Here is a 19,451-nt window from a genome sequence, read left to right on the forward strand (position 1 = left end):
GCTACGTTTGATGCCGTTCGTGTTCGTCTCGGATTAGCAGTCAATGCTAAACACAACATTGTTACCTGTTGTTCCAGGGTACTTGAGGCGCCCCGAGGGTTTGGCTTGTTGTTGTACATCTGGAAACCAGCAGTTGTGGACCACCGAGTCGGGTTCTTTCTTGACGGTTCGTCTTGACTGACCAGAGCCTCACCTGGAGGCAGGTCAGCCAACGAGGGATCGCTGCCTCGACGGACATTCAGCGACATGCCTGGAGCGAGGAAGGCATAGGGACAAGTAATCAAAATATGACACGACTAAAATCAGAAGGAGTAGCTAATATTATGTACGTACACTCTTGCTTTAAATTTTCAAATGCAGCATCATTATATTTATTCATTTCATTATATTTACAACACTTTTTTTAAAGATAATCTTTTATGCTCAAAAGTAAATACCATTAAATCACCTTGCACTGATATTCCAGCTGCAAAGTCTTCTAGGGTAAACCTTCACCATCTTTGGACATGTAGAGAAAAAACGTTTGCCCATTCTTTGTGAAAAGCCTAAACTCAGTCAGACTGGATGGGAACCACACATTTTCTAGTGTTGTCTCAGAATCTCAGTCGGATTGTGGTCTGGACTTTGACTGTACTGCTGGAAGGTGAAGCTTCTCTTTGGCCTCAAGTGCTTTTGCAGACCCTAGCTATGTTCTCATTGACCATAAAATTGTGCAAATTGGAGGTAAAATAATAAATTTAGCTCCATCTATCTCTTCCTTCAACAGTGACCAATGTCTCCGTCCCTGCATAAGAAAAGTATTCCCTCAGCATGATTACTCTTTCATATTTTTGCTGCGTCTCTTAAATGATTTGCGACAATTTTTAAACTGTTTATTCCGGCGTTCTTTCAGCAGTGGTTGTCTGTTTGTCACTCTGCTTTGAAGCCCAGATTGGTTATGGTTATCCCGTCAAAGGGTTTTCCCTCCTTAGCTGTACATCTCTGCGGCATCTGTACAATCATAATTGATGTCTTTGCTGCTTATTATTCATGGCTTGCTTGATGTGCAGTTGTGTCATCCTTTCCTTGGTCTTCGTGATGCTGTTTGCTCCCTAATGTTCTCCAACAAGCCACAGTCCAATTAAAACTTTCAAAAAACACTGATCTTCAACTTCAAGGTCATAATTTCTCAGCAAACAGGAGGCGAATCAACAGACTACAAGAAGGTCTCGTACATTAATAATGTAAAGAAAGTTGCAGACAGGAAACTGTTTACAGCTGCATCACTTCCTATAGATTACCAACATTTGCTTCAATGTGCCTGAACAATGGAAATGGAAGTGTTTCAGGTTTCACATTAGATATACTGTACAAAAACTCATGGAGGACCATAACAGTATCCACAAGCTGTGCTATTAAAATACTTATTTAACAAGAAAATGAAAGTATGTGGTTTGTAAATAGGGTGCAATTTTGTTTGCTCCTTATTTAATGTAAATGTTGTTTACAATGTTCTATGTAGTAGTGTGTTATCCAGTAGTGTGTAGCAGCCGTTTCGTGCCTTGGAATGGTTTCTGAAGCTGATGTTATTTTGAAGAGTGTTTGTTGCTACTGTTTATGTCCCATCTTCAATTTGTAATTTTTCATTTCACAACTCAGTCATCTTTGCAGCACATCTGTCAAGTTATCCTTGATGATGTACTTCTGGTAAACATCTGTTTTATTGTTTATTTTATTGTAATTTATCAGTTCTTTATTCATATCATTGAACTCTGAGTCAGCAGCTCCAACTCTTTGTTGTTAGGGTTTCTAACTTTAAAACAATTAGGCATTTTCCATAGTTTATTCTAATGTCATTCCTTGTTTTTCTGTGGTTTTCTTTAACTATTTCAAAATAAACCTTTTGTGTACTTAAATTACTTTTCATAAAGTTTGTAATTCATCATAGTTATGTTGAAGGCACATTTTTATGGCATCTGGAAACATCTGGACTTCTTAGCAACCAGATGACTGTCGTTTCCAGAGAGATTTTCTCTTTCTCTCGCTCTTTCTTTTTTTGTGTGTCTTTAAGAAAGCAATACTTTATTAACTTGCATGTCAAGGCAGGTAGCTGGCAGAGGGCTTCCCACAAATGTCTAATCTCTGTCATTATCAAAGTATTTCTCTGTGTAAAACCGTGCCACGCGAATCCAAACGGCGGGTTTTAACGAGTGTTTTTCTTGGTTGCGAATGTGTTTCATTTATTTTATATGGTGACCACAGGGGTCTCTAAATATCTTCAGAAATCAGATGAAGAAAACTCAAAAGAAGTCAGCCAGCAGGCAAGTCACTGTGAGCTTACTTTACAGTTTAGGTTGTAGATCTAATAACAGGAAACAAACCTTTTCCCTTTCCAGTAATGACTGGTTCGTGTTAAGACCAGGACTCTCAGCAGGGATGCTTAGTGAATACAAGCGCTGAAACAATGTTGATGTGTTAAAAGCAGGGGGAAATGAGCAGCGCACAAATTTGAGCAGGTTCCATCACATCTCTAATATTGCATTTTTTATGGGGTGTTCTTAGTCGGGAATGGTTAGTATTATCAACAACAGTCCAAGCAAGGAACAATGGGGAAACTACGACATTGTCATCGATGCATGTGGGAAAGCTCCAACAAAGGAACTAGCTTGCGTCATTTCGCCAAAGAACCTGATTCTGATAGCTAGGTGTAAAAGTGCAGAGTGAAGCCGCACAGCTGCAGACCAGCTGATAGACTGGGATCAGCATGGGCCTATCAGATAAAAGCACAGCTGAACCACAGAGTGATGACAAAAAAAGTGGCCTGATCAGTGACATCACTTTTCTTTTTTTGTTTGCGTTCCAGGGTGGTTATCTGAGGAACACATGGCATCAAGATGCACTGTGGGAAGGAGGCAAGATGCTCAAGCCAGTATGATGCTCTGTATCTTGCCATCTGAGTGGATGTTACTTTTAGACATCACGCCTTTAAAGCATTGCTACAGATCATGTACATCCCGACAGGGAGACAGTATTTCCTAACCGCTGTGGGCTCTTTTAGGAAGAATATCTACCCTGTCATAAAGACAAAAATTGGTCAGGATTGGTGTGAGGAACTCAACAAGATGACTGAGGAGTCAATATGGCATCTAATTTGAGACTGTTGGGATCTGCTGGACAAATGAGTCCAATCTATGAAGGCCACAACTTACATTATTTAAAGAATATGGTACCAACATCTTGGTGGCAGATACCATTGACTTTCAGGAGTCTGACGGAGTCCGTTCCTCAGTGGGTCAGTTTGCTGTTTTGGCAGCCAAACAGGGACGTGGTCATTATGCCACGCCTAATTTGTGTTCTTACAAAAGGCTATTGTCTTGCTATAGATGAAAAACAATGTATTTCCCAGAACACATCAAAGCTCAGGTACTAGAAGCTTTTTACAATTATTTAATTTAACAATGTAAATCTTACTTTATTTAATGTTACTGCCTCTAAAGGCAAGGAGGCTTATTGTGTGCAAATAATACTCTAAATATGATGATGCTTGTGATCTTTTGTTTCTTAGATTACTTTTATTAGTGGCATTTCACATGGTGTTCCATGACATAGACATGAATTACCTTAAAATCTAAAGAGTTCCATTTGTTGTACATTTACAAGACTTTTCTGTTCAAAAACACAAAGTCTCTAATATTTAGTTATTTGTTTTTGTTATTTATGGCTATAAGAATATCTTCCAAAAATCTCTGGAGAACCTTACACATAGAGTTATGTGCTGCATAAACGTTGACAGAATTTCCATTTATGAAATCCTCCTCTTTAATAAAATCGTGGCACAGTTCTATAGCAGCTTTTTACCCATGATAAATAAAGGAATGTATTGTTGTTTTTTTCCATGTGTTGACTGTAAAGGAGGTCACCACATGAAGACTTCTCTCCCATTTTATCAAACCAATTTTCCTCTTTTTAATTTGTGATGGGATTATCCGTGCAGTCCAAAGGGTTTGGCTGGTCCCACGTTTAATATCCAGCACCGCCACTTCAGAGCAGGCCGGCGATCGATCCAGACTGAAGACGGAATGAGACAGTTGGGGTGGATGGCTAATAAAATGAGGCCCTAATCCAGCCCCTGTAGTGAGGGATTATGGTGGGGCCACAGGGTCATGGACATGTACACAAACTAAAATTTAGCAAAGAGAGGTCGGATTCTCCGGGGACTATTACCTCGCATTGCTTTGTCCTTTATTTAACTTTCACACAGAGGAGAAATTACCTCATAGGAATCACCATGGGATAAAAGCACTGCCATATATATATATATATATATATATATATATATATATATATATATATATATATATATATATATATATATATATATATATATAACAACAATCATAAAGCAGAAGGCTGCATATAAATACCAAATAACTGACTTGCTAATTATTTCACAGCTAAAATCACCATGAAATAGCACAATAGAAACCCCAGCAATCTTATGGTGACTTAGGATTCATTCACACCAACCCTGTTTAGTCTGTTTTAATTGAATTTTAGTTTGCTTGCCTACAAAGTCTGGTTTGTTTGTGGAGGTGTGAAGGACTAAAAACCTAGCTCTCGGTTCAGTTAGATTGAACTCTGGTGCAGTTCGAATGCATTTATGGAAGTGCAAGTAGAGTGGAAAGCGCTCCAAAAGCAGGAAGCGAACTGTAGCGCAGGACATTCTGGGTAAGTACAACCAAAACAAGCACTCGAGTCTATGGCTAGCAGGAAAAATGGCTAGTGGTCTTTTGTCAAAGACGAGAGGAAAAATCCTACAACCGCTAAAATCTGACGTCACTCCATTTTTGTTATCTTGTAAAGACGGAAATTGTGCTCATGTCTTCTTCAGAGGTTTTCATGTTGTTCCCTTCAGTAGTTCTTGTTGCAGCACCATCACAGGCAAGGAGGCAAATGGGTTTTTCAATAGTTTGGATCAGTGTTGAAGAGAACCACACCGGCTGAAAATTCTGTTCCTCAATCGAACCGAGTCTACCGGACTATCAGAGGTGAAAACACCCTAATAACATCAGAAACCTTATTTTAATATTTGGGATGCGAGTTTTAGGCAACATGATGGAAAAGAAAACATTTTTTACATTTTCTATTCCATAATTTTCAGGACTTTTACAAACAGAGAAACCACGGGTTAGGTAATTAATGCAGTCAGGTCCAAACTTACTCAAAAAGTTTGCTCATGCTAAGCATTAAGGCACCACTGACCAAGCAGACATAAAGACTATATGTGGATATTTTATTTTCTTGTGGCCCTGAAGCCCTTGTGTATTTTTGGGCTTTTGCTTTCACATCAGCCTGATTTAAATATGAATGCCAAGTGGCCATGGCTTCATGAAATCTCTAAAAGCATTTTTTTTTTCCCAGGCATCTTTGAACCTCTCAAGCATGGACAAATTCAGTGTCTGAATAAATTATGGTACTGAGCAATTTTAGCTCTCTCTTTAACCACTGACTACATATTGATGTCCTCTGTGCGCATGGGGATTTCCACAGCATACACACTGACCTGAATCATCCACAACGGGACAAAGAATTTCATTTTTGGATGAGAACATTGGCGTAATGGGGGTGGTGGGAACCTCAAGTGTTAGAGAGATAGAGATGAAATATGAGGAAATCTAAAAAGGATAACTGGTCATCTAATAATCTGAAAATGGCAACAACAACAACAACAACAAAAAAGTTCTACTTCTCTAGAATTGCAGCAGTGTATAATCTGATGAAACATCAGAAAATGAAACCACAAAACCAACTCTGAATAAATATGAACTGCTGACCTTTGCCATGAGACTGAGATTTAATCTAAATCAAATAGATGGAAAATGCTTTTAGGCAAAACAGCAGCTAAAACTACTTAGTTTCATTCTTTGTACCACAAAAATACTTTTGGTCCTCAAGGTTACATGCCTTTAAAATAGAGTCTATATTAAGCAATTCCCCAGATGTAACCCTGCAGGCTATAAGTATTTATTACAAACACAGAACTGCAACACAGCATCAACTGATACGTCTTCCATAAAGACATTTGATCAAAGATATAACTTAGGAGCAGATCTTTTAAGAAAAACAATATATGCGAACTGAAATCATATCAAACCATCACCATTCTGTCTTGGGGGTGGTATTAGCCCAGCTGCACAGTGGTTTTCTGTCAGGCTGAAACTCTGGCAGTTTAATTCCCTTCCCCATTCAGTGTGCCAGAGTGTCCTTGAGCTGCACACTGAACATCCTCAGAGCCTCTGATATATTTGTGCGTGCACATGTGAAATTAAAAACGAAATTAAGTGAATATATTAGATAGCACTGTATTATTGAGAAAAAAAGAAAAAGCCCTGTAAAGAATAATAAAAAGAGCTGTTGCATTTGCACCCAAGGTTTCCCCCAGGGGATTACAAGGCTGGAGGGCCGCCATGCTATAAGTGCCACCCCATACCCTTGTGGTTTTATTTATTTTATTTGGAGGTTTTAAGTCCAAACCTCCAACTTGGAGGCAATGACTCTCTCCATTTCTCTAAGACGTGTGGTCTAGTTTGCAACCTGTACTTCCTGTTTACAAAGGCCTTGCGCTGCTTCAACATCTGACAAAATAACACTTTGATTGATTTGCTCCAAAACCAGTAGATGGAAAGGTATAATTAACTTTTTTTCCCCCATTTTGCCACATTTGAAAAGTTTGCTCAAAATTCTTATGGCAATGGATGAAAACGTATCTGGTTGGGTGAAACTCGTGGTATTTTCAGTAGAGTACGCCAACGTTTCTTTTCTGTGTCTGCAAGGTCCAAAGAGAAAAATCTGTCTCCCTTAACTACAATTCTCTACAGACGGTGGAACCAACATTTACAGGAAGCGACAGCTTCAGTGACGTAACAATATGTCATCTAGGTTGCTTTCTGCCTGTGGAAAACCAAAAGGTTCCCGCCAGCCTTTCTACAGAATCAGCTAAGAACCAGCTTTTAGCCTCACTCCCTGGTTCAGTAATAAAACCGCCTTGGAGGAACTCTGGTTTGTGAGGACTGAAGCAGGAATGAAGTAGGAAGCAGCTTTGTTCCCACACGACTTCAGAATTCACTATTCAGCTTTCATTCTCAATAAGAAACACACAGAGAGAAAGAAAGAGTGTTCTCTCTTGACAGAAAGACAATACAGACAATCTACTGGAAAGAGAGAGGAAAAGATGTCAGCCTTCCTCGTGCCCTCTGAGACAGGATCTCCAGGAGACACTCAAATACTTCAGCAACAATAACACTGAAGTGTGTGTGCGTGTGTGTGTGTGTGTGTGTGTGTGTGTGTGTGTGTGTGTGTGTGTGTGTGTGTGTGTGTGTGTGTGTGCGCATGTGTGTGTGTGTGTGTGTGGGAGAGAGTGACTGTTTCCCATAGACAACATGGATCCCAGGAAAAGAAGGAGGCAAAGAGTTCACACCCAGAAGTCAGACCTGACTGATTTAGGTCAATGTCTGCATGTGTGACGATGTGTGTTGCTTTTGCCCAAATAAGAACAGCAGCAGCAAAAGCATTCAGGTTAGGTTTTTATTGCTAAATATCTGAACCACAGGAGTTTTCAGATTTTAAAACTCATTTTCCTGTTTGTGTGTTCTGATCAGATGAACTAAAGCTACAAAATAAAATAAAAAAAAAACATTCCAAAACTTGGTATCTGGAACTGATTCACTTCAAAACCTTCAAAGTTTCTTGTCAAGAAAGTCAATAACCCTCAGGCAAAAACAGAACTACAGTAAGAGAATCTACTGTTTTTTTTGTTGTTGTTTTTTTAATGGTGCTCTGTATGTTCCTCCATTATGATGAGTCTAGCAGTGCACGCTGTAAAGAGGCAGTAAGTCCCACTCAGCCTGGTTTGTGGTTAGGAAATGCAGAAGAAGAAGCAGCTCTACCAGCCTGGAGAACCACAACTGCACACAAACATCAAACTCACTGTCCTTTTAAATGTAGGAATTAATCCTGGGATCGAAAACAGCTAAAAAAAAAAAAAAAAAAGCATCAGCTTCTCTCTAGATAGGCGTCCTGAGACGTGAACTCAGCTGAATGTTTTGAGTATTATCTGTTCCAAAAACACGTTCTGCTGTGATTTCAAATCTGAACTTGTCTCCTTGGAAGGGTAGCTCCACAAAAGTCATAAGTTTGTCATTTTGACTTTCTCAATAACAAATATTATGTTATTTTACATAAATTTGTCAAAGATATATAGAGACTGCTCTCATAATAAAATCAATAATAAAACTGAAATACCATAAAATACAATATGGTGATGAAACAGTATCCTAAAAATCAGATTCTTGTGTGTATTTGGGTACCAAACGTAAACTTTGGTAAATTCTTGGTTGACTTCAATCTAGAAAAGCAAGCTTTTTTTTTGTTGTTGTTGTTGTTTCAACGATACAAATAAAAAAAAAAATTATGTATGAAATAAATGAAAAATACATTTTCTTGGAAAATGTTAGCTTGTGTTGCTGTCAGCGATTCATGGTTAAACAGTAAATCAGAATATTTTAATTGTTTTTTCGACTACACAGAGTAGTTTTCACTTACACACACACTGATAAAGCTCTGGTTTTTATTTTAATGAGACAGTAGAGGTCTTATTTTATGTTTAACAAGTGTTAGGCTTCCAAAAATGGCACATAAACGTATTCACAATGAGAAAACTTCATTTTGAAGGACTTAACGAGGGAGTAAAAATGCCTGTTTTCTAAAAATGACTTGGAATAAACAGCATAAAGGGAAAATTAGGAAAGTTTTTTGTCCCAGTGTACTGCTGAGACCATTACCAGATTCCCCACTTCTTTAGGGCCAACTGCCATCAACAGTTACTTTTGGCCAAATACGCCTAAGACGTCATTGATCTAATTGTCACAGTCGCAGTATGAGGAAAATCTGGAGTTTGACGAGCAAATAAATACAATCGAGTTCCCAGCAGTTATGAAACATCTAAACCACGCAGGTTATTTTTGTTCGCCTTACAGACGTGGAGCAGTTTATCGCCAGATCCGCAGAACGAATTCACAAAACACTCAAAGTTTTCAATCTGAATCCTTCTGGTGCTTACTAAATGTTATTTGGTTTGTGGGTTATAAAAGAAACACAAGAGCCAGGACACAAATGTGGAGCTCATGTAGATTTGATATCTGATTGGATGGGCAGCTGAAAGAGAAATATCATTGAGATTTTTAAATCAAGCACTTTTTTTTTTCCAAAAATGCAGAACAAATCATTCTAAAAAGGGACTCACAAGCCTACAGCTGAAGAAGCTTTATTATGACAGTTTTCGAAAACGCCAAACCAAGACACCTAGAAACAGATGTTATTCCTGACATGTAGAGGCTGTTTTAGATACAAATGACCGAGATCAGTCACAGCGTGATTAAAGTACATGAGATTTTCACAGAAATCCAAACCAGGGGGCTGTAAAATAGAAACATCATGCACAAAAGCGATATATCCCAGCCTGTTCCTCTGTATGCTGGCACTTAAAAAAAAATTGCATTCTGGGTAAAACCAGACTGGCCGACTTATGTGTAGGTTACAGTTTAAAAAAAATAAAGCTCTGAGTGTGATTAGAGTTTAAGAGAAGTTAGGTCAGGCAAATAAACATTCATAAATCACTTTTACATCATAAACGATCAGGTTTGATTTTACTGAGGCTTTATTGGACTTTAAACATGCAGTGGGTGTTCTGTTCGTGCCAGCATACGTTAGGTTTACGACGTTTACTGCAGTCAGAAGGAAACAGCGGTTGCAACACAGCAGTCTTACCACTAGAAGCGATTAAGACTTTTTCTTTTTTTTTTTTTTGTAGTTTTTTTAAATCTTCTGGGCTACATAACCAGGGGATAAGCGATCATCATACTTTAATACAGTAGGTCAGACAGAAAACTCTGTTAAACACTGCAGTGAAAGATTCTTTGATCCTAAAAGGAAATAACTCTGTTTTCCAAAAAATGTAAACATATTTAATCTAATTTCCTGTAGTTTAAGCATGGCTGGTAGGAACACAGTGATGATCTATTTCTAAGGTTCAGAAACACAGTCTGGACTTTTTTTTTTCCTTTCAGAAAGATATAACTGGCCAACCTGAACCCAGTTAAGTTACAAATGATCTTTTGACCCAGCCTGAAGAAGAAAAGCAGCCATGCTGGAGCTGTAGCGTGTTGCTCCGCAGTCAAACGCTCCACCGCATCGGTTGCCAAAGCTGCTCTCTTGAGTGAGACCCTTCAGTTCAGCTGGTCAGAGGTTTGATCTGCGCTTCCTGACCGAATTCCATGTGACAAGGACAACCTGGCCCGGAAGGCTTTAGGAAGTGGGCAGAAAGCTCGATGGAATTATTAAAGCCAACCCAGAGCTCCGGGGTGATTTTCTTCTTTTTCTGGACCGGCTCCGTGTCGGAATGTGAGGCGTATGGACACGGTTATAAATGAAAGAAGATCTGTCCTAATGGAAATGAACAAAGTACAAACCTGATGCCACGGTAAAAAGGATGGATGTTACTGCTCTGCTTTAAAGCTGCACTGTGTCATTTTTATAAACAAAATGTTTCATGTTTTTCTGCTACTGCTAGCAGCAGAAATACACCGCTCCCACTCAGAAACAGGAGGACCGATGTTAATCATGCTTGTGTAAGTGCTGCTCACACCCTCCTTCTTGCTCTTTTCTGGGTTATGGCTTCTTCCCCACACTGGAGCCTGATATGAATGTGCAAGCTAGTTATCACGTCCACCAATAAGAGAAGATAAATAGTTTTCATATAACTGTAAATTGTTTCTACACTATTGGCACATTGAGCAGCGTGTTGGCGAGCATGGTGACAGCACTAAGACCCTCCTCCTAGCTCTGATTGGTTGTTTCTGAACAGGAGTGGTGTATATAAATACATACAGTGTACAAAAGGATCTTTAAGATCTGTTTGCATGTATGAATAATGATGTGAAACTCCAGTATCTGGATTCAAATGTATGATTTTGGTTGGCAAAAAGTTAAAACTAAAAATTTAATTCACTACAATTTGCCACGAGGTTCGGTTCTATTTTCACATTTTGTTTTTGCCATTTTCTCTTCTCAAATAAATAATTTAAGTTATTACAAGGAACCCAAACCTTCTATAATCTTTACATCTGGACATTTTAAAACTGTTCATCATTTCTTCCATCACACACGTTGTCGCCAAATCATCTCATGGCTAGAGCACATTATGTCCGCGGGGTAATAGTGGTACGTTGTCAAATTAAATCGACTACGATACTCAAAAAGCCTCCAAAGAAAGCCCTTCTGAGTGACGAGTAGAAAACAAAAGTTTTACTTTAATCCGACCCGTGACTGCAAGCGAAATCAGGGTCTCTCTGAACGTAATCATATCTGAAGAAAGATGTTACAAGGGGAGCTTTTTGGGATTTCCACAGAGCATTGGTGCACATTATATCTGAATCCAGCTAACGTGAAACAGAAAGCGATAAAAGGACAGTGATGGATTTACTGTGACTGAGGCTGAACAGATGGTTCGAAGCGCAAACTGGAACCAGCTACATTGCTAACCTGAAAACTTCACTTTTCTGCTACGGAGGCAGCAAATCGAGCAGAACTTGACTCGTCCGTTCTTAAAACCAAAACATATATGGATGATATTTGTCATACCCTTCTTACGAAAAGCTCTCATTCCCCAAATGTGCACATTCACCCCATTGCTGTTTATCTTGTTTACACTGCCCCAGATGGGGCATTTGTAGGAAGTAAAACACTATTCATTGTGCAGGCAAAACATTAAAGTTCACTAAATCTGCTCACACTGTAATGAGCTGTTAGAATGAACTCAAGATGTGAATGAAGTTCAGTTTCTTGAAGCTTAGCAAACATCAGCTTGGAAAATGTTTTGCTTCTGCTGGATTATCCGGTGATAAATAGTTCATAATCAAATCACAGTCTTTCTGTTGAAAAATTTGAGGCACAGCGAAACTTGACAAACAGATAAATGCTGGTATAAAATCTAATTTGCAACAATTTAATCTGGAATATTAGACGCTTAACAGTTTTTAGTGTTTAATCAATTGAATGGGTACTTTACTAATTTTATTGCATTTTTGTCTGATTTTATTTGTTCATTTTTATGTCTATTTAAATTGTGAAATCCTGGTCAAATTTTGTTGTTTTTAAAAGTACAAATTAATAGAGCTCATAAAATAAAAATTAACACATTTCTTTTTTTTTAGAAAAGGACATTTCTCAAATGTGTTCCTTAAGGCAGAAAAGGAGAAAACAACTCAATGTTACATTAACTTAGATGTGGAAATATTTTATTTCTAGAAATCTCCTCTTAGGCTTTCGGGGGGATTTTCTGGCAGTCAAAACAATAAATTGCAAATGTGAAGAACTATCACATCTGAGTTTTTTTTAAGTATTTAAAAAAAAGAAAGAAAAAAAAAAAGAAACCCCATGGTGATATTGAAGGAAAAATTGCCACTAATCAACATATTTTTGCTGTATTCTCAGTTATTTTCCATATTCAGCTCTTTTTGGAGGTGTTACTTTCATAAAGTAAAAACATATTTGGGAGGTTGGGGGAAAAAAAAGTGGGTAGCTCTCTGAAACAGATTTCTTAATGCGCCCTTTCACAGACTCTTCCATTTTTAGATATTCTTCAGCTTAATGCTGAAACGACACCGTTCAGTTCAGACCAGCCCCGTCTCTTTTTCTCATGATCTTTGTCCCCGGGTTACAATCGGTCGCAGTGGAGTTTATGTAGCATGCCAAAAGTTGATTTGTTGTTGCTTACTTTTTCCTCAGTCAAATGACTTGCAGAGCGCGCCCAGTAAGCAATAAAGCAGTCAAACACAGTCACACACTCCACTCAGACACACATTCACATGATTCCGCCGCTTAGCTGTGGTTTTATTAGGGTTCTGGCAGGAGCAACAAAAGGATTCGCAGTAGTAGCGCATTCCCATCAATGCCAAGTGGAGACCGACGCTCGCACTGCCAACACCATCTAGCCAATTGCAGCCATTAGCTATAATCTGCTTTGAATTATATCAAGACCCCATTAATGAAAGCTTGGCTAATAACGAACAGCCACTCCTCAGCTGTTTCACACCAACATCGACCATGGACGCCATGTTTTCCTCTAGCCTTGCAACTGTAAGTAGGATCAGGAGATGACTGGAGCTTTCAGGTAGCTAATTTTAAGCTAGCTATCTCAACAGGCTTTCTGCTGAGCCTTTTTAGACGATTTTAATTGTTATGAAGTTATAACATAGCTAGATTATCACTGGGAAAGGGGGGAAAAAAAGCTTTGGAGACTGGTAATGAAACAAACTTATACTTCAGACCTCCAAAAAATAAAGCAAACATTTCTGAATGTAGATTATATTAAGGCACTAATTACTAACAGTCTTCAGGGTGGATGTTGTTGCTGAGCGAAGAGGACGCAATATGAGCCATTTTCAAGTTAATGAACAAACTTCTCCACAGAATACTCAAGGAAATAGTGCTAGCCAGCCAACACAACATGCTAAACCAAGTATTAATGTATTTTCTGCACACTTAGATAACAGTTTGCTTCTGCTCCCAAAATAGAGGAATGCAAGAAAAAATATACTTTAAATGCTTTCTTTATATCTTACATCACAAGAGAAATAAAAAATTATCAGCAGATTACACCTTTACTAAAATAAGAGATTAGAAATCATTCTTTTGTAACACTTGAATATCTAGTTCAAAGACTTAGGTGTATTTTTTTATTTGAATAAAAATACTTACTACAGAATTGAACTTCAAAAACCAAAATGTTTTTCTTACTATGCTTAAAACTATATACAGCATGTCATGTTGTTGCATTTAAATTTATGTGTAAAATAAATGTCATCAATGTGTTGAAAAATGCAAATGTTGGGGTCAAACACCGATACAGTAAAGAATGAGTTAAATGAACCATCAGACTAATCAGCTGATGCAAAAATGCCACTGTTATAAGCTCAGTAATTTCAACTAAAGTGAAAGATTGATAAGATCTTTCTGGAATACAGAGAAATGTTGCAAAAGAGAGAGAGAGGCAGAGAGAGGGGGAGAAGAGAGAGAGAGGACAAATGGACTTCCCAACAGTGTCTTACAGCTAATATCTGCAAAAAAATACATGTGTTATAGATTACCTGTCTTGGCTTGGTTACTTTGGTGAGGCAGTATATATTAAAATTGGACTAATTCACTGTGCTCTGAGATGTACTCTCAGTTTTTCTCACTGCGTCCGTCGCCTCTTCTGCAGTGACTTTAATGTGGCCTTGGCTGGTGGCAGGCGGTCTCCACAGTGACAGATCACTAAGCCCAATTGATTAGATGAAGGCCTTTCTCTTTGAGGTACCAACCTTCCTGCACAGGCAGTACTTTCAGTGGCGTTTCAGCAACTCTGTCGTCAAAGACTTTCAACAACTGAGGCCAAAATGATGAGGCAAGCACTGGGAAAGCCTTTTAGGCTCGACCTGACATACGCATGTGTGTTTAAATGGTTTAATGGTTTTAAATGGTTAAATGTTTGTGTGATCTGCAAACATCTGCATTCCCGGAGTTTGATGTGACAAATGCACAAAAATTAAACATGTTGTGGGAAATACACCTCCAGCTGCAAGAGTAAAAAAAAAAAAATTGGGATAATTGCAGAAAATCTGGACATTTTTCAACACGTCTGTATTAGTTTCATCTTCTTTCAGAATGTGAAACTTTGCTCACAGGTAACTTTAGAAAGGAATAACCTCCATCACTTAGTAACTAACTTTTAGTTGCTAAGTAACTTCAGCCTCAAATAAGCAGCACAAAGTTGCTAGCATGTTCTATTTCTGCCTTGTGTTTACTTGTCGACAGAAACGTGTGACAGAAAAAAATGAAAAACACGACCGTTAAGAATAGAAGGCGTTAGGCCTGTCACGATAAATTTTGCTGAGCGATTAATTGTCTAAAAAATTATTGTGATAAACGATAATATTGTTTCAAGCCCTTCTGACACTGATTTAATGGAAATGACTAATAATGCATGTGATTTCCTATAGATAGATACACAAAAGCTAATCAAGATATTTTAATTATTTCATTCTTTTAATCCACTTTCATGAATCTCTGTGTGTTTGTAAATTAGTCTGATTGTAATTTTATTTCCTAATTTCAACAAATCCAATAATATCGGGATCTGATGTTGAACATAAGCTAGCTATTAGCTGACATCATGGATTTGAAATTTGCATTAAGTGCCTCTCAAAAGTTTGTGCAGAATTAATTTTTTTTAAACGTTTCCAATATGTATCATCCACTAGGAAATGTTCAACCATCTTTTTTTGCCAGAATTTATTCAATAGTTCAATAAAAAAATGTTGAACACATTTGTAAAGCCTGTCTTAAGAAATGCATCAAGTTTTTTCAAAATAGCCATGAAAAGAAAAAAGGTCCAGTGTTGAACTTTCTCTGACATACTAGATATCAATTTCCATGCCAATTCCTGATAGATAGTGGCCTGTTCTTGCTTTATCAGTAATGTCACTTCACATTTATTTTTGTTCACTCGCCTGAAGGATTGACGACATTTCGTGACTGGATTATATACTGGATCTAATATTTTCAAACCACAGTTATCACTTCTACCTTGTGACATGGAACTCCAATGTGCAGGAATACAAAGCTCTTCCATCACCAAACACTCTGAAAAGATTGAGATCCAATTCTTTACTGATAGGAAAGTGATTTGTGAGCCCAGACGCTTAAACAAGAGCCAAACCCTCAAATGGTTTGCCGCAGGGTATTTCGTTGTTAGCTTTTCTTGTCTGGACAGAAATTCTTTCAGATAATCTGAAAGTTGGGAGGAGACTTCAAAGAAAATAACTTCCTTCCAGTCTGGGCTGCAGATCACTGGGAAAGATGTCGGATACAGAGAAATGTTTTTCTTGGAGAGAAATGACTTCATTGTTGCCCTTTTTGATACCAAGCATCCATCCAAAAGTCTGCCATTCCTGACCAAGCACTGCAATGGTGGCGGATCGTTTCGTTTAAGGCCTCTGAATGGTCAACGTACCAAAGTCGATTTTCATTGTCGTATTTGGATGACAATAATTGCATCATTGTGTTCTCATGTTGCCCACCCCTTCATGCCACAACCCCAATGGCAAATTTTTCTCCCCTACTGTACATGTTGTGTGATTTGTCTGAGTCTCGTAGATGTGTTTGTTTATGCGGAAAACTACTCCTCCAACTACTCAACTTCCAGAAGCTGGATTTCCAGCCAGAGAGCAAGACAGATAGTTTTAGGGAGCAACTGTCCACGACTATGAGGAAGTACATACAGTTGGACCAAAACACTGAACTTCCCCCTTCTGGTCCGATAGAGCGGGCAAATGTCCACTGACATCATCCGTTCTTTTTTTCTAATAATATGGGAAATAAAATGATATCTTCTAGTTCGTCAATCATTACATCCGTGTCCTTCAAACTTGTAAACTCATGATGATGACTCAATAAATAGTTGACCCGGACAAAAACTTATTATTTGCCTGTAAAGCTCGTCTGATGCAACGTGACGGCGACGGTGTGTGTTTTCCTGAAGGTAACCCTGGCTGACAATGAAGGATGATTTTAAGCACCGCGCCGCTTTAAGGCAACCATTCTGTTCTTCTAATTCAATCAGAACAACAGAGTGAGATCAGTTTTCCTGTCGTCATTAACGCGTTCCCTCGAGGTAACGATAAGATCGCAGAACTGATGCCAGCAGTTTTTGTGGCTGAGCTAAAGCAAATGGCAAGTGTCTGTGTGTGTGTGTGTGTGTGTGTGTGTGTGTGTGTGTGTGTGTGTGTGTGTGTGTGTGTGTGTGTGTGTGTGTGTGTGTGTGTGTGCGTTTGTTTGTAATACCTTGTGGGGACGATTTTCCTGACATATACTACGTTGTGGGGACCAATTGCTCCTTGTGGGGACCGGAGCCTGGTCCCCACAAGGGGAAACCCTGTTTTTGGGTCAGGGGTCAGAGTTAGGGCTAAGGTATGAATTGAGTTTTGGTTAGGGTTAGGGTTAGGTATGTGATGGTTAGGGTTAGGAAAAGGGTAAAGGTAAGGTTTAGGCTGTAGAAATAAATGGAAGTCAATGGAAAGTCCCCACAAAGATAGCAACACAAACGTGTGTGTGTGTGTGTGTGTGTGTGTGTGTGTGTTTTTTCTTCATAACACTTATTTTCTTTGAATGTCAAATTAAATGTGTTTATTTGAACATTGTACAAACTAAAGTTTGCCAAAAAAAAAAAAATTTCAATCTTAAAACTTCTGGGCATGATTACATTGTTTAGCAGAGGGACTAAACAGATGTATTGTGTATACACAAAATATAGCAATATATTTCATGCAACATAAACCACATTTCCTGTTTTATTGTAATAAAAGTATTTTATAGAAATAAAAAAAAATGCCATAACACAGTGTCCATTATAGCTTTTTGAGCACAGACTGATCTAAAAGTTGCAGGATGCCTCGGAAACTTGGATTGTAAATTCCACTTATTGTTTCCAAAGAACAAGAGACAATCTACCAAGACATTGTGTCTGTAGTAGTCAATTGGTTCAGGTAATCCTTTTGTCCTTCTATAAACTTTTTGTGTTTTATTTGCATTTGTTAAATAAAAAGTTATTTCACCAGAACAGTTTCTCTGTTTTGCTTTTTTTCTGCCCGGGGCTCAGCAGGGCCGTGGTGATTGATTGCTACTACCTGTATCATCGCTTGTGGGATTATACTTCTGTTTTCTTTGCTTAGTGCATATTTCTCATCATCACCCTTCACCTACGCCGTTGTCGTTGTTTGTGCTCCGAGTCTTGTCATGTTGCTTCATGTTTTGTGGTTTACATTAGGTTTCTTTCCTGCTGTGCGGTGCCTTGGTTTCTCCCTCAAAACATATTTCCTCCCGACTTCGAGCTGCTTCCCGAATCTGGGTTCTTACTGTGTTTGACACTATGAGACGTGTGCCTATGGTTCCATATTGTATATAAATCCCTACATCTTGTCTCCTACTGTAGGGCTGGAATTAATGCTTTCACAAACCAAAAGGATGACTAAAAAGAAAAATTTTTGGTATTAACACATGGTTTAAAGTTAAAGTACAATCTGTTCTGTTAATTTTGTAAATGTTAATCTTCTAAATCGGATCAAATTAACATTTTTGCATCACTCTTCTATAAAGTTTATATTTGTACAAGCCTTACTGCAAAAAAAAGAAAGAAACTGAGTTTGCTATGGCCTTGAGAAGACTTTGGAAATAAGGATGTTAGAACAGCTAGTACTGTCATTGCATACAAATAAAACTGATACCTGAAAATATGTTGACATATTTAGTGTGACTGCTGGGTACTCGGTATTAGATTTTTCTGTTATGTAGCAACTAGAACAATTCGTGATTTTTAGGATAAAGTTTGAAGAATTCTAAAGGTTTTGAAACTTGCTTTGTATACATGAACGGCATCCTACATAACAAACCAAATATGGTGAAGTTTAGCACTAGACTGAAATTGGCCTTGAATGTTAGAAGTTAACTATTATTTGTCTTGTCAGTTTGAACACACTTATGCTTTTTATGCCCTTAGTTACTGCATTATTCCAGAAGTGTAAGATTAGTTTATCTTGTAAGAAATTATTTTTAGAGATGCAACAAGATCTCTTGATATTAAAGTAAGAGACAGCAATAAATTAGTTGTTAGCATCACTTTATGTTGTGTGAAGTAAGTCTAAGCTACGATGACTTCTGGATATGGCTTGTATCTACAGGATTCTTATTTTGAAGTGGGAAAGGTAGTAGTTCTTGAGTTTTTTTTGTTGTGTGTGTGACAGAAATGATTAATAAAGACCTAGATAAGCTAGCCGACAGAAGTGGTCTACAAAAACCTTGAAGGATCATTTTGGGAACTCTGTAGAAGACTTTAAAGTTGATAGAGTTAAAAACAAACTCTGAGAATGATGCGACTCTGTTAGCTTTAGCTTAGGTTTAAGCTAACAATATTAAAATTAGCATCTTATTTATAGATTCCTATCAGAGCTAAGCTTAAGGAATATACCACAGTTATTTATTGTTTCACAACTATGTTTGATCATCTCCAGTCCAAATTGGACACACTTGTATTGATCAAACTTGAATTGAACATTTCTGGAGAGAACAGAGATTATTTACAAAACACAATTTGAGCTTTAGGAAACCTTTCTACTTGAAAAAACACATAAACGGAAAATATCCATCACCTTTTGGCACCAGGTCCATCTTAGAATTAGACAACCGTAAAACATGTTGACACATGGGAGATTCACACCTGAACTGGAATATTCTACTCCAACCACATTTTGCAAATCGGTGAAAAGCTCATCAGAAAAAAATACTGCTAGAAAATCGTCTCATTCCTGTGGCCCCGGTGTCAC

General features: G+C 38.1%; 1 protein-coding gene across 2 annotated transcripts in view; it reads right to left on the reverse strand.

The window, feature by feature from the left end:
* Nucleotides 1-19,451, reverse strand: part of LOC106931385 (partitioning defective 3 homolog) — a 389,759-nt gene that overhangs the window by 257,330 nt on the left and 112,978 nt on the right. For both annotated transcript variants that reach the window (XM_088001335.1, XM_088001334.1), the window contains exon 4: nucleotides 66-250. In XM_088001335.1, the coding sequence (XP_087857461.1) occupies nucleotides 66-250 (185 nt within the window). The remainder of the gene's footprint in view (nucleotides 1-65; nucleotides 251-19,451) is intronic.

Source organism: Poecilia mexicana, unplaced genomic scaffold, assembly GCF_051168715.1.
Source record: "Poecilia mexicana isolate PSO_F unplaced genomic scaffold, ASM5116871v1 scaffold_20, whole genome shotgun sequence".
In the NCBI taxonomy this organism is placed as follows: domain Eukaryota; kingdom Metazoa; phylum Chordata; class Actinopteri; order Cyprinodontiformes; family Poeciliidae; genus Poecilia; species Poecilia mexicana.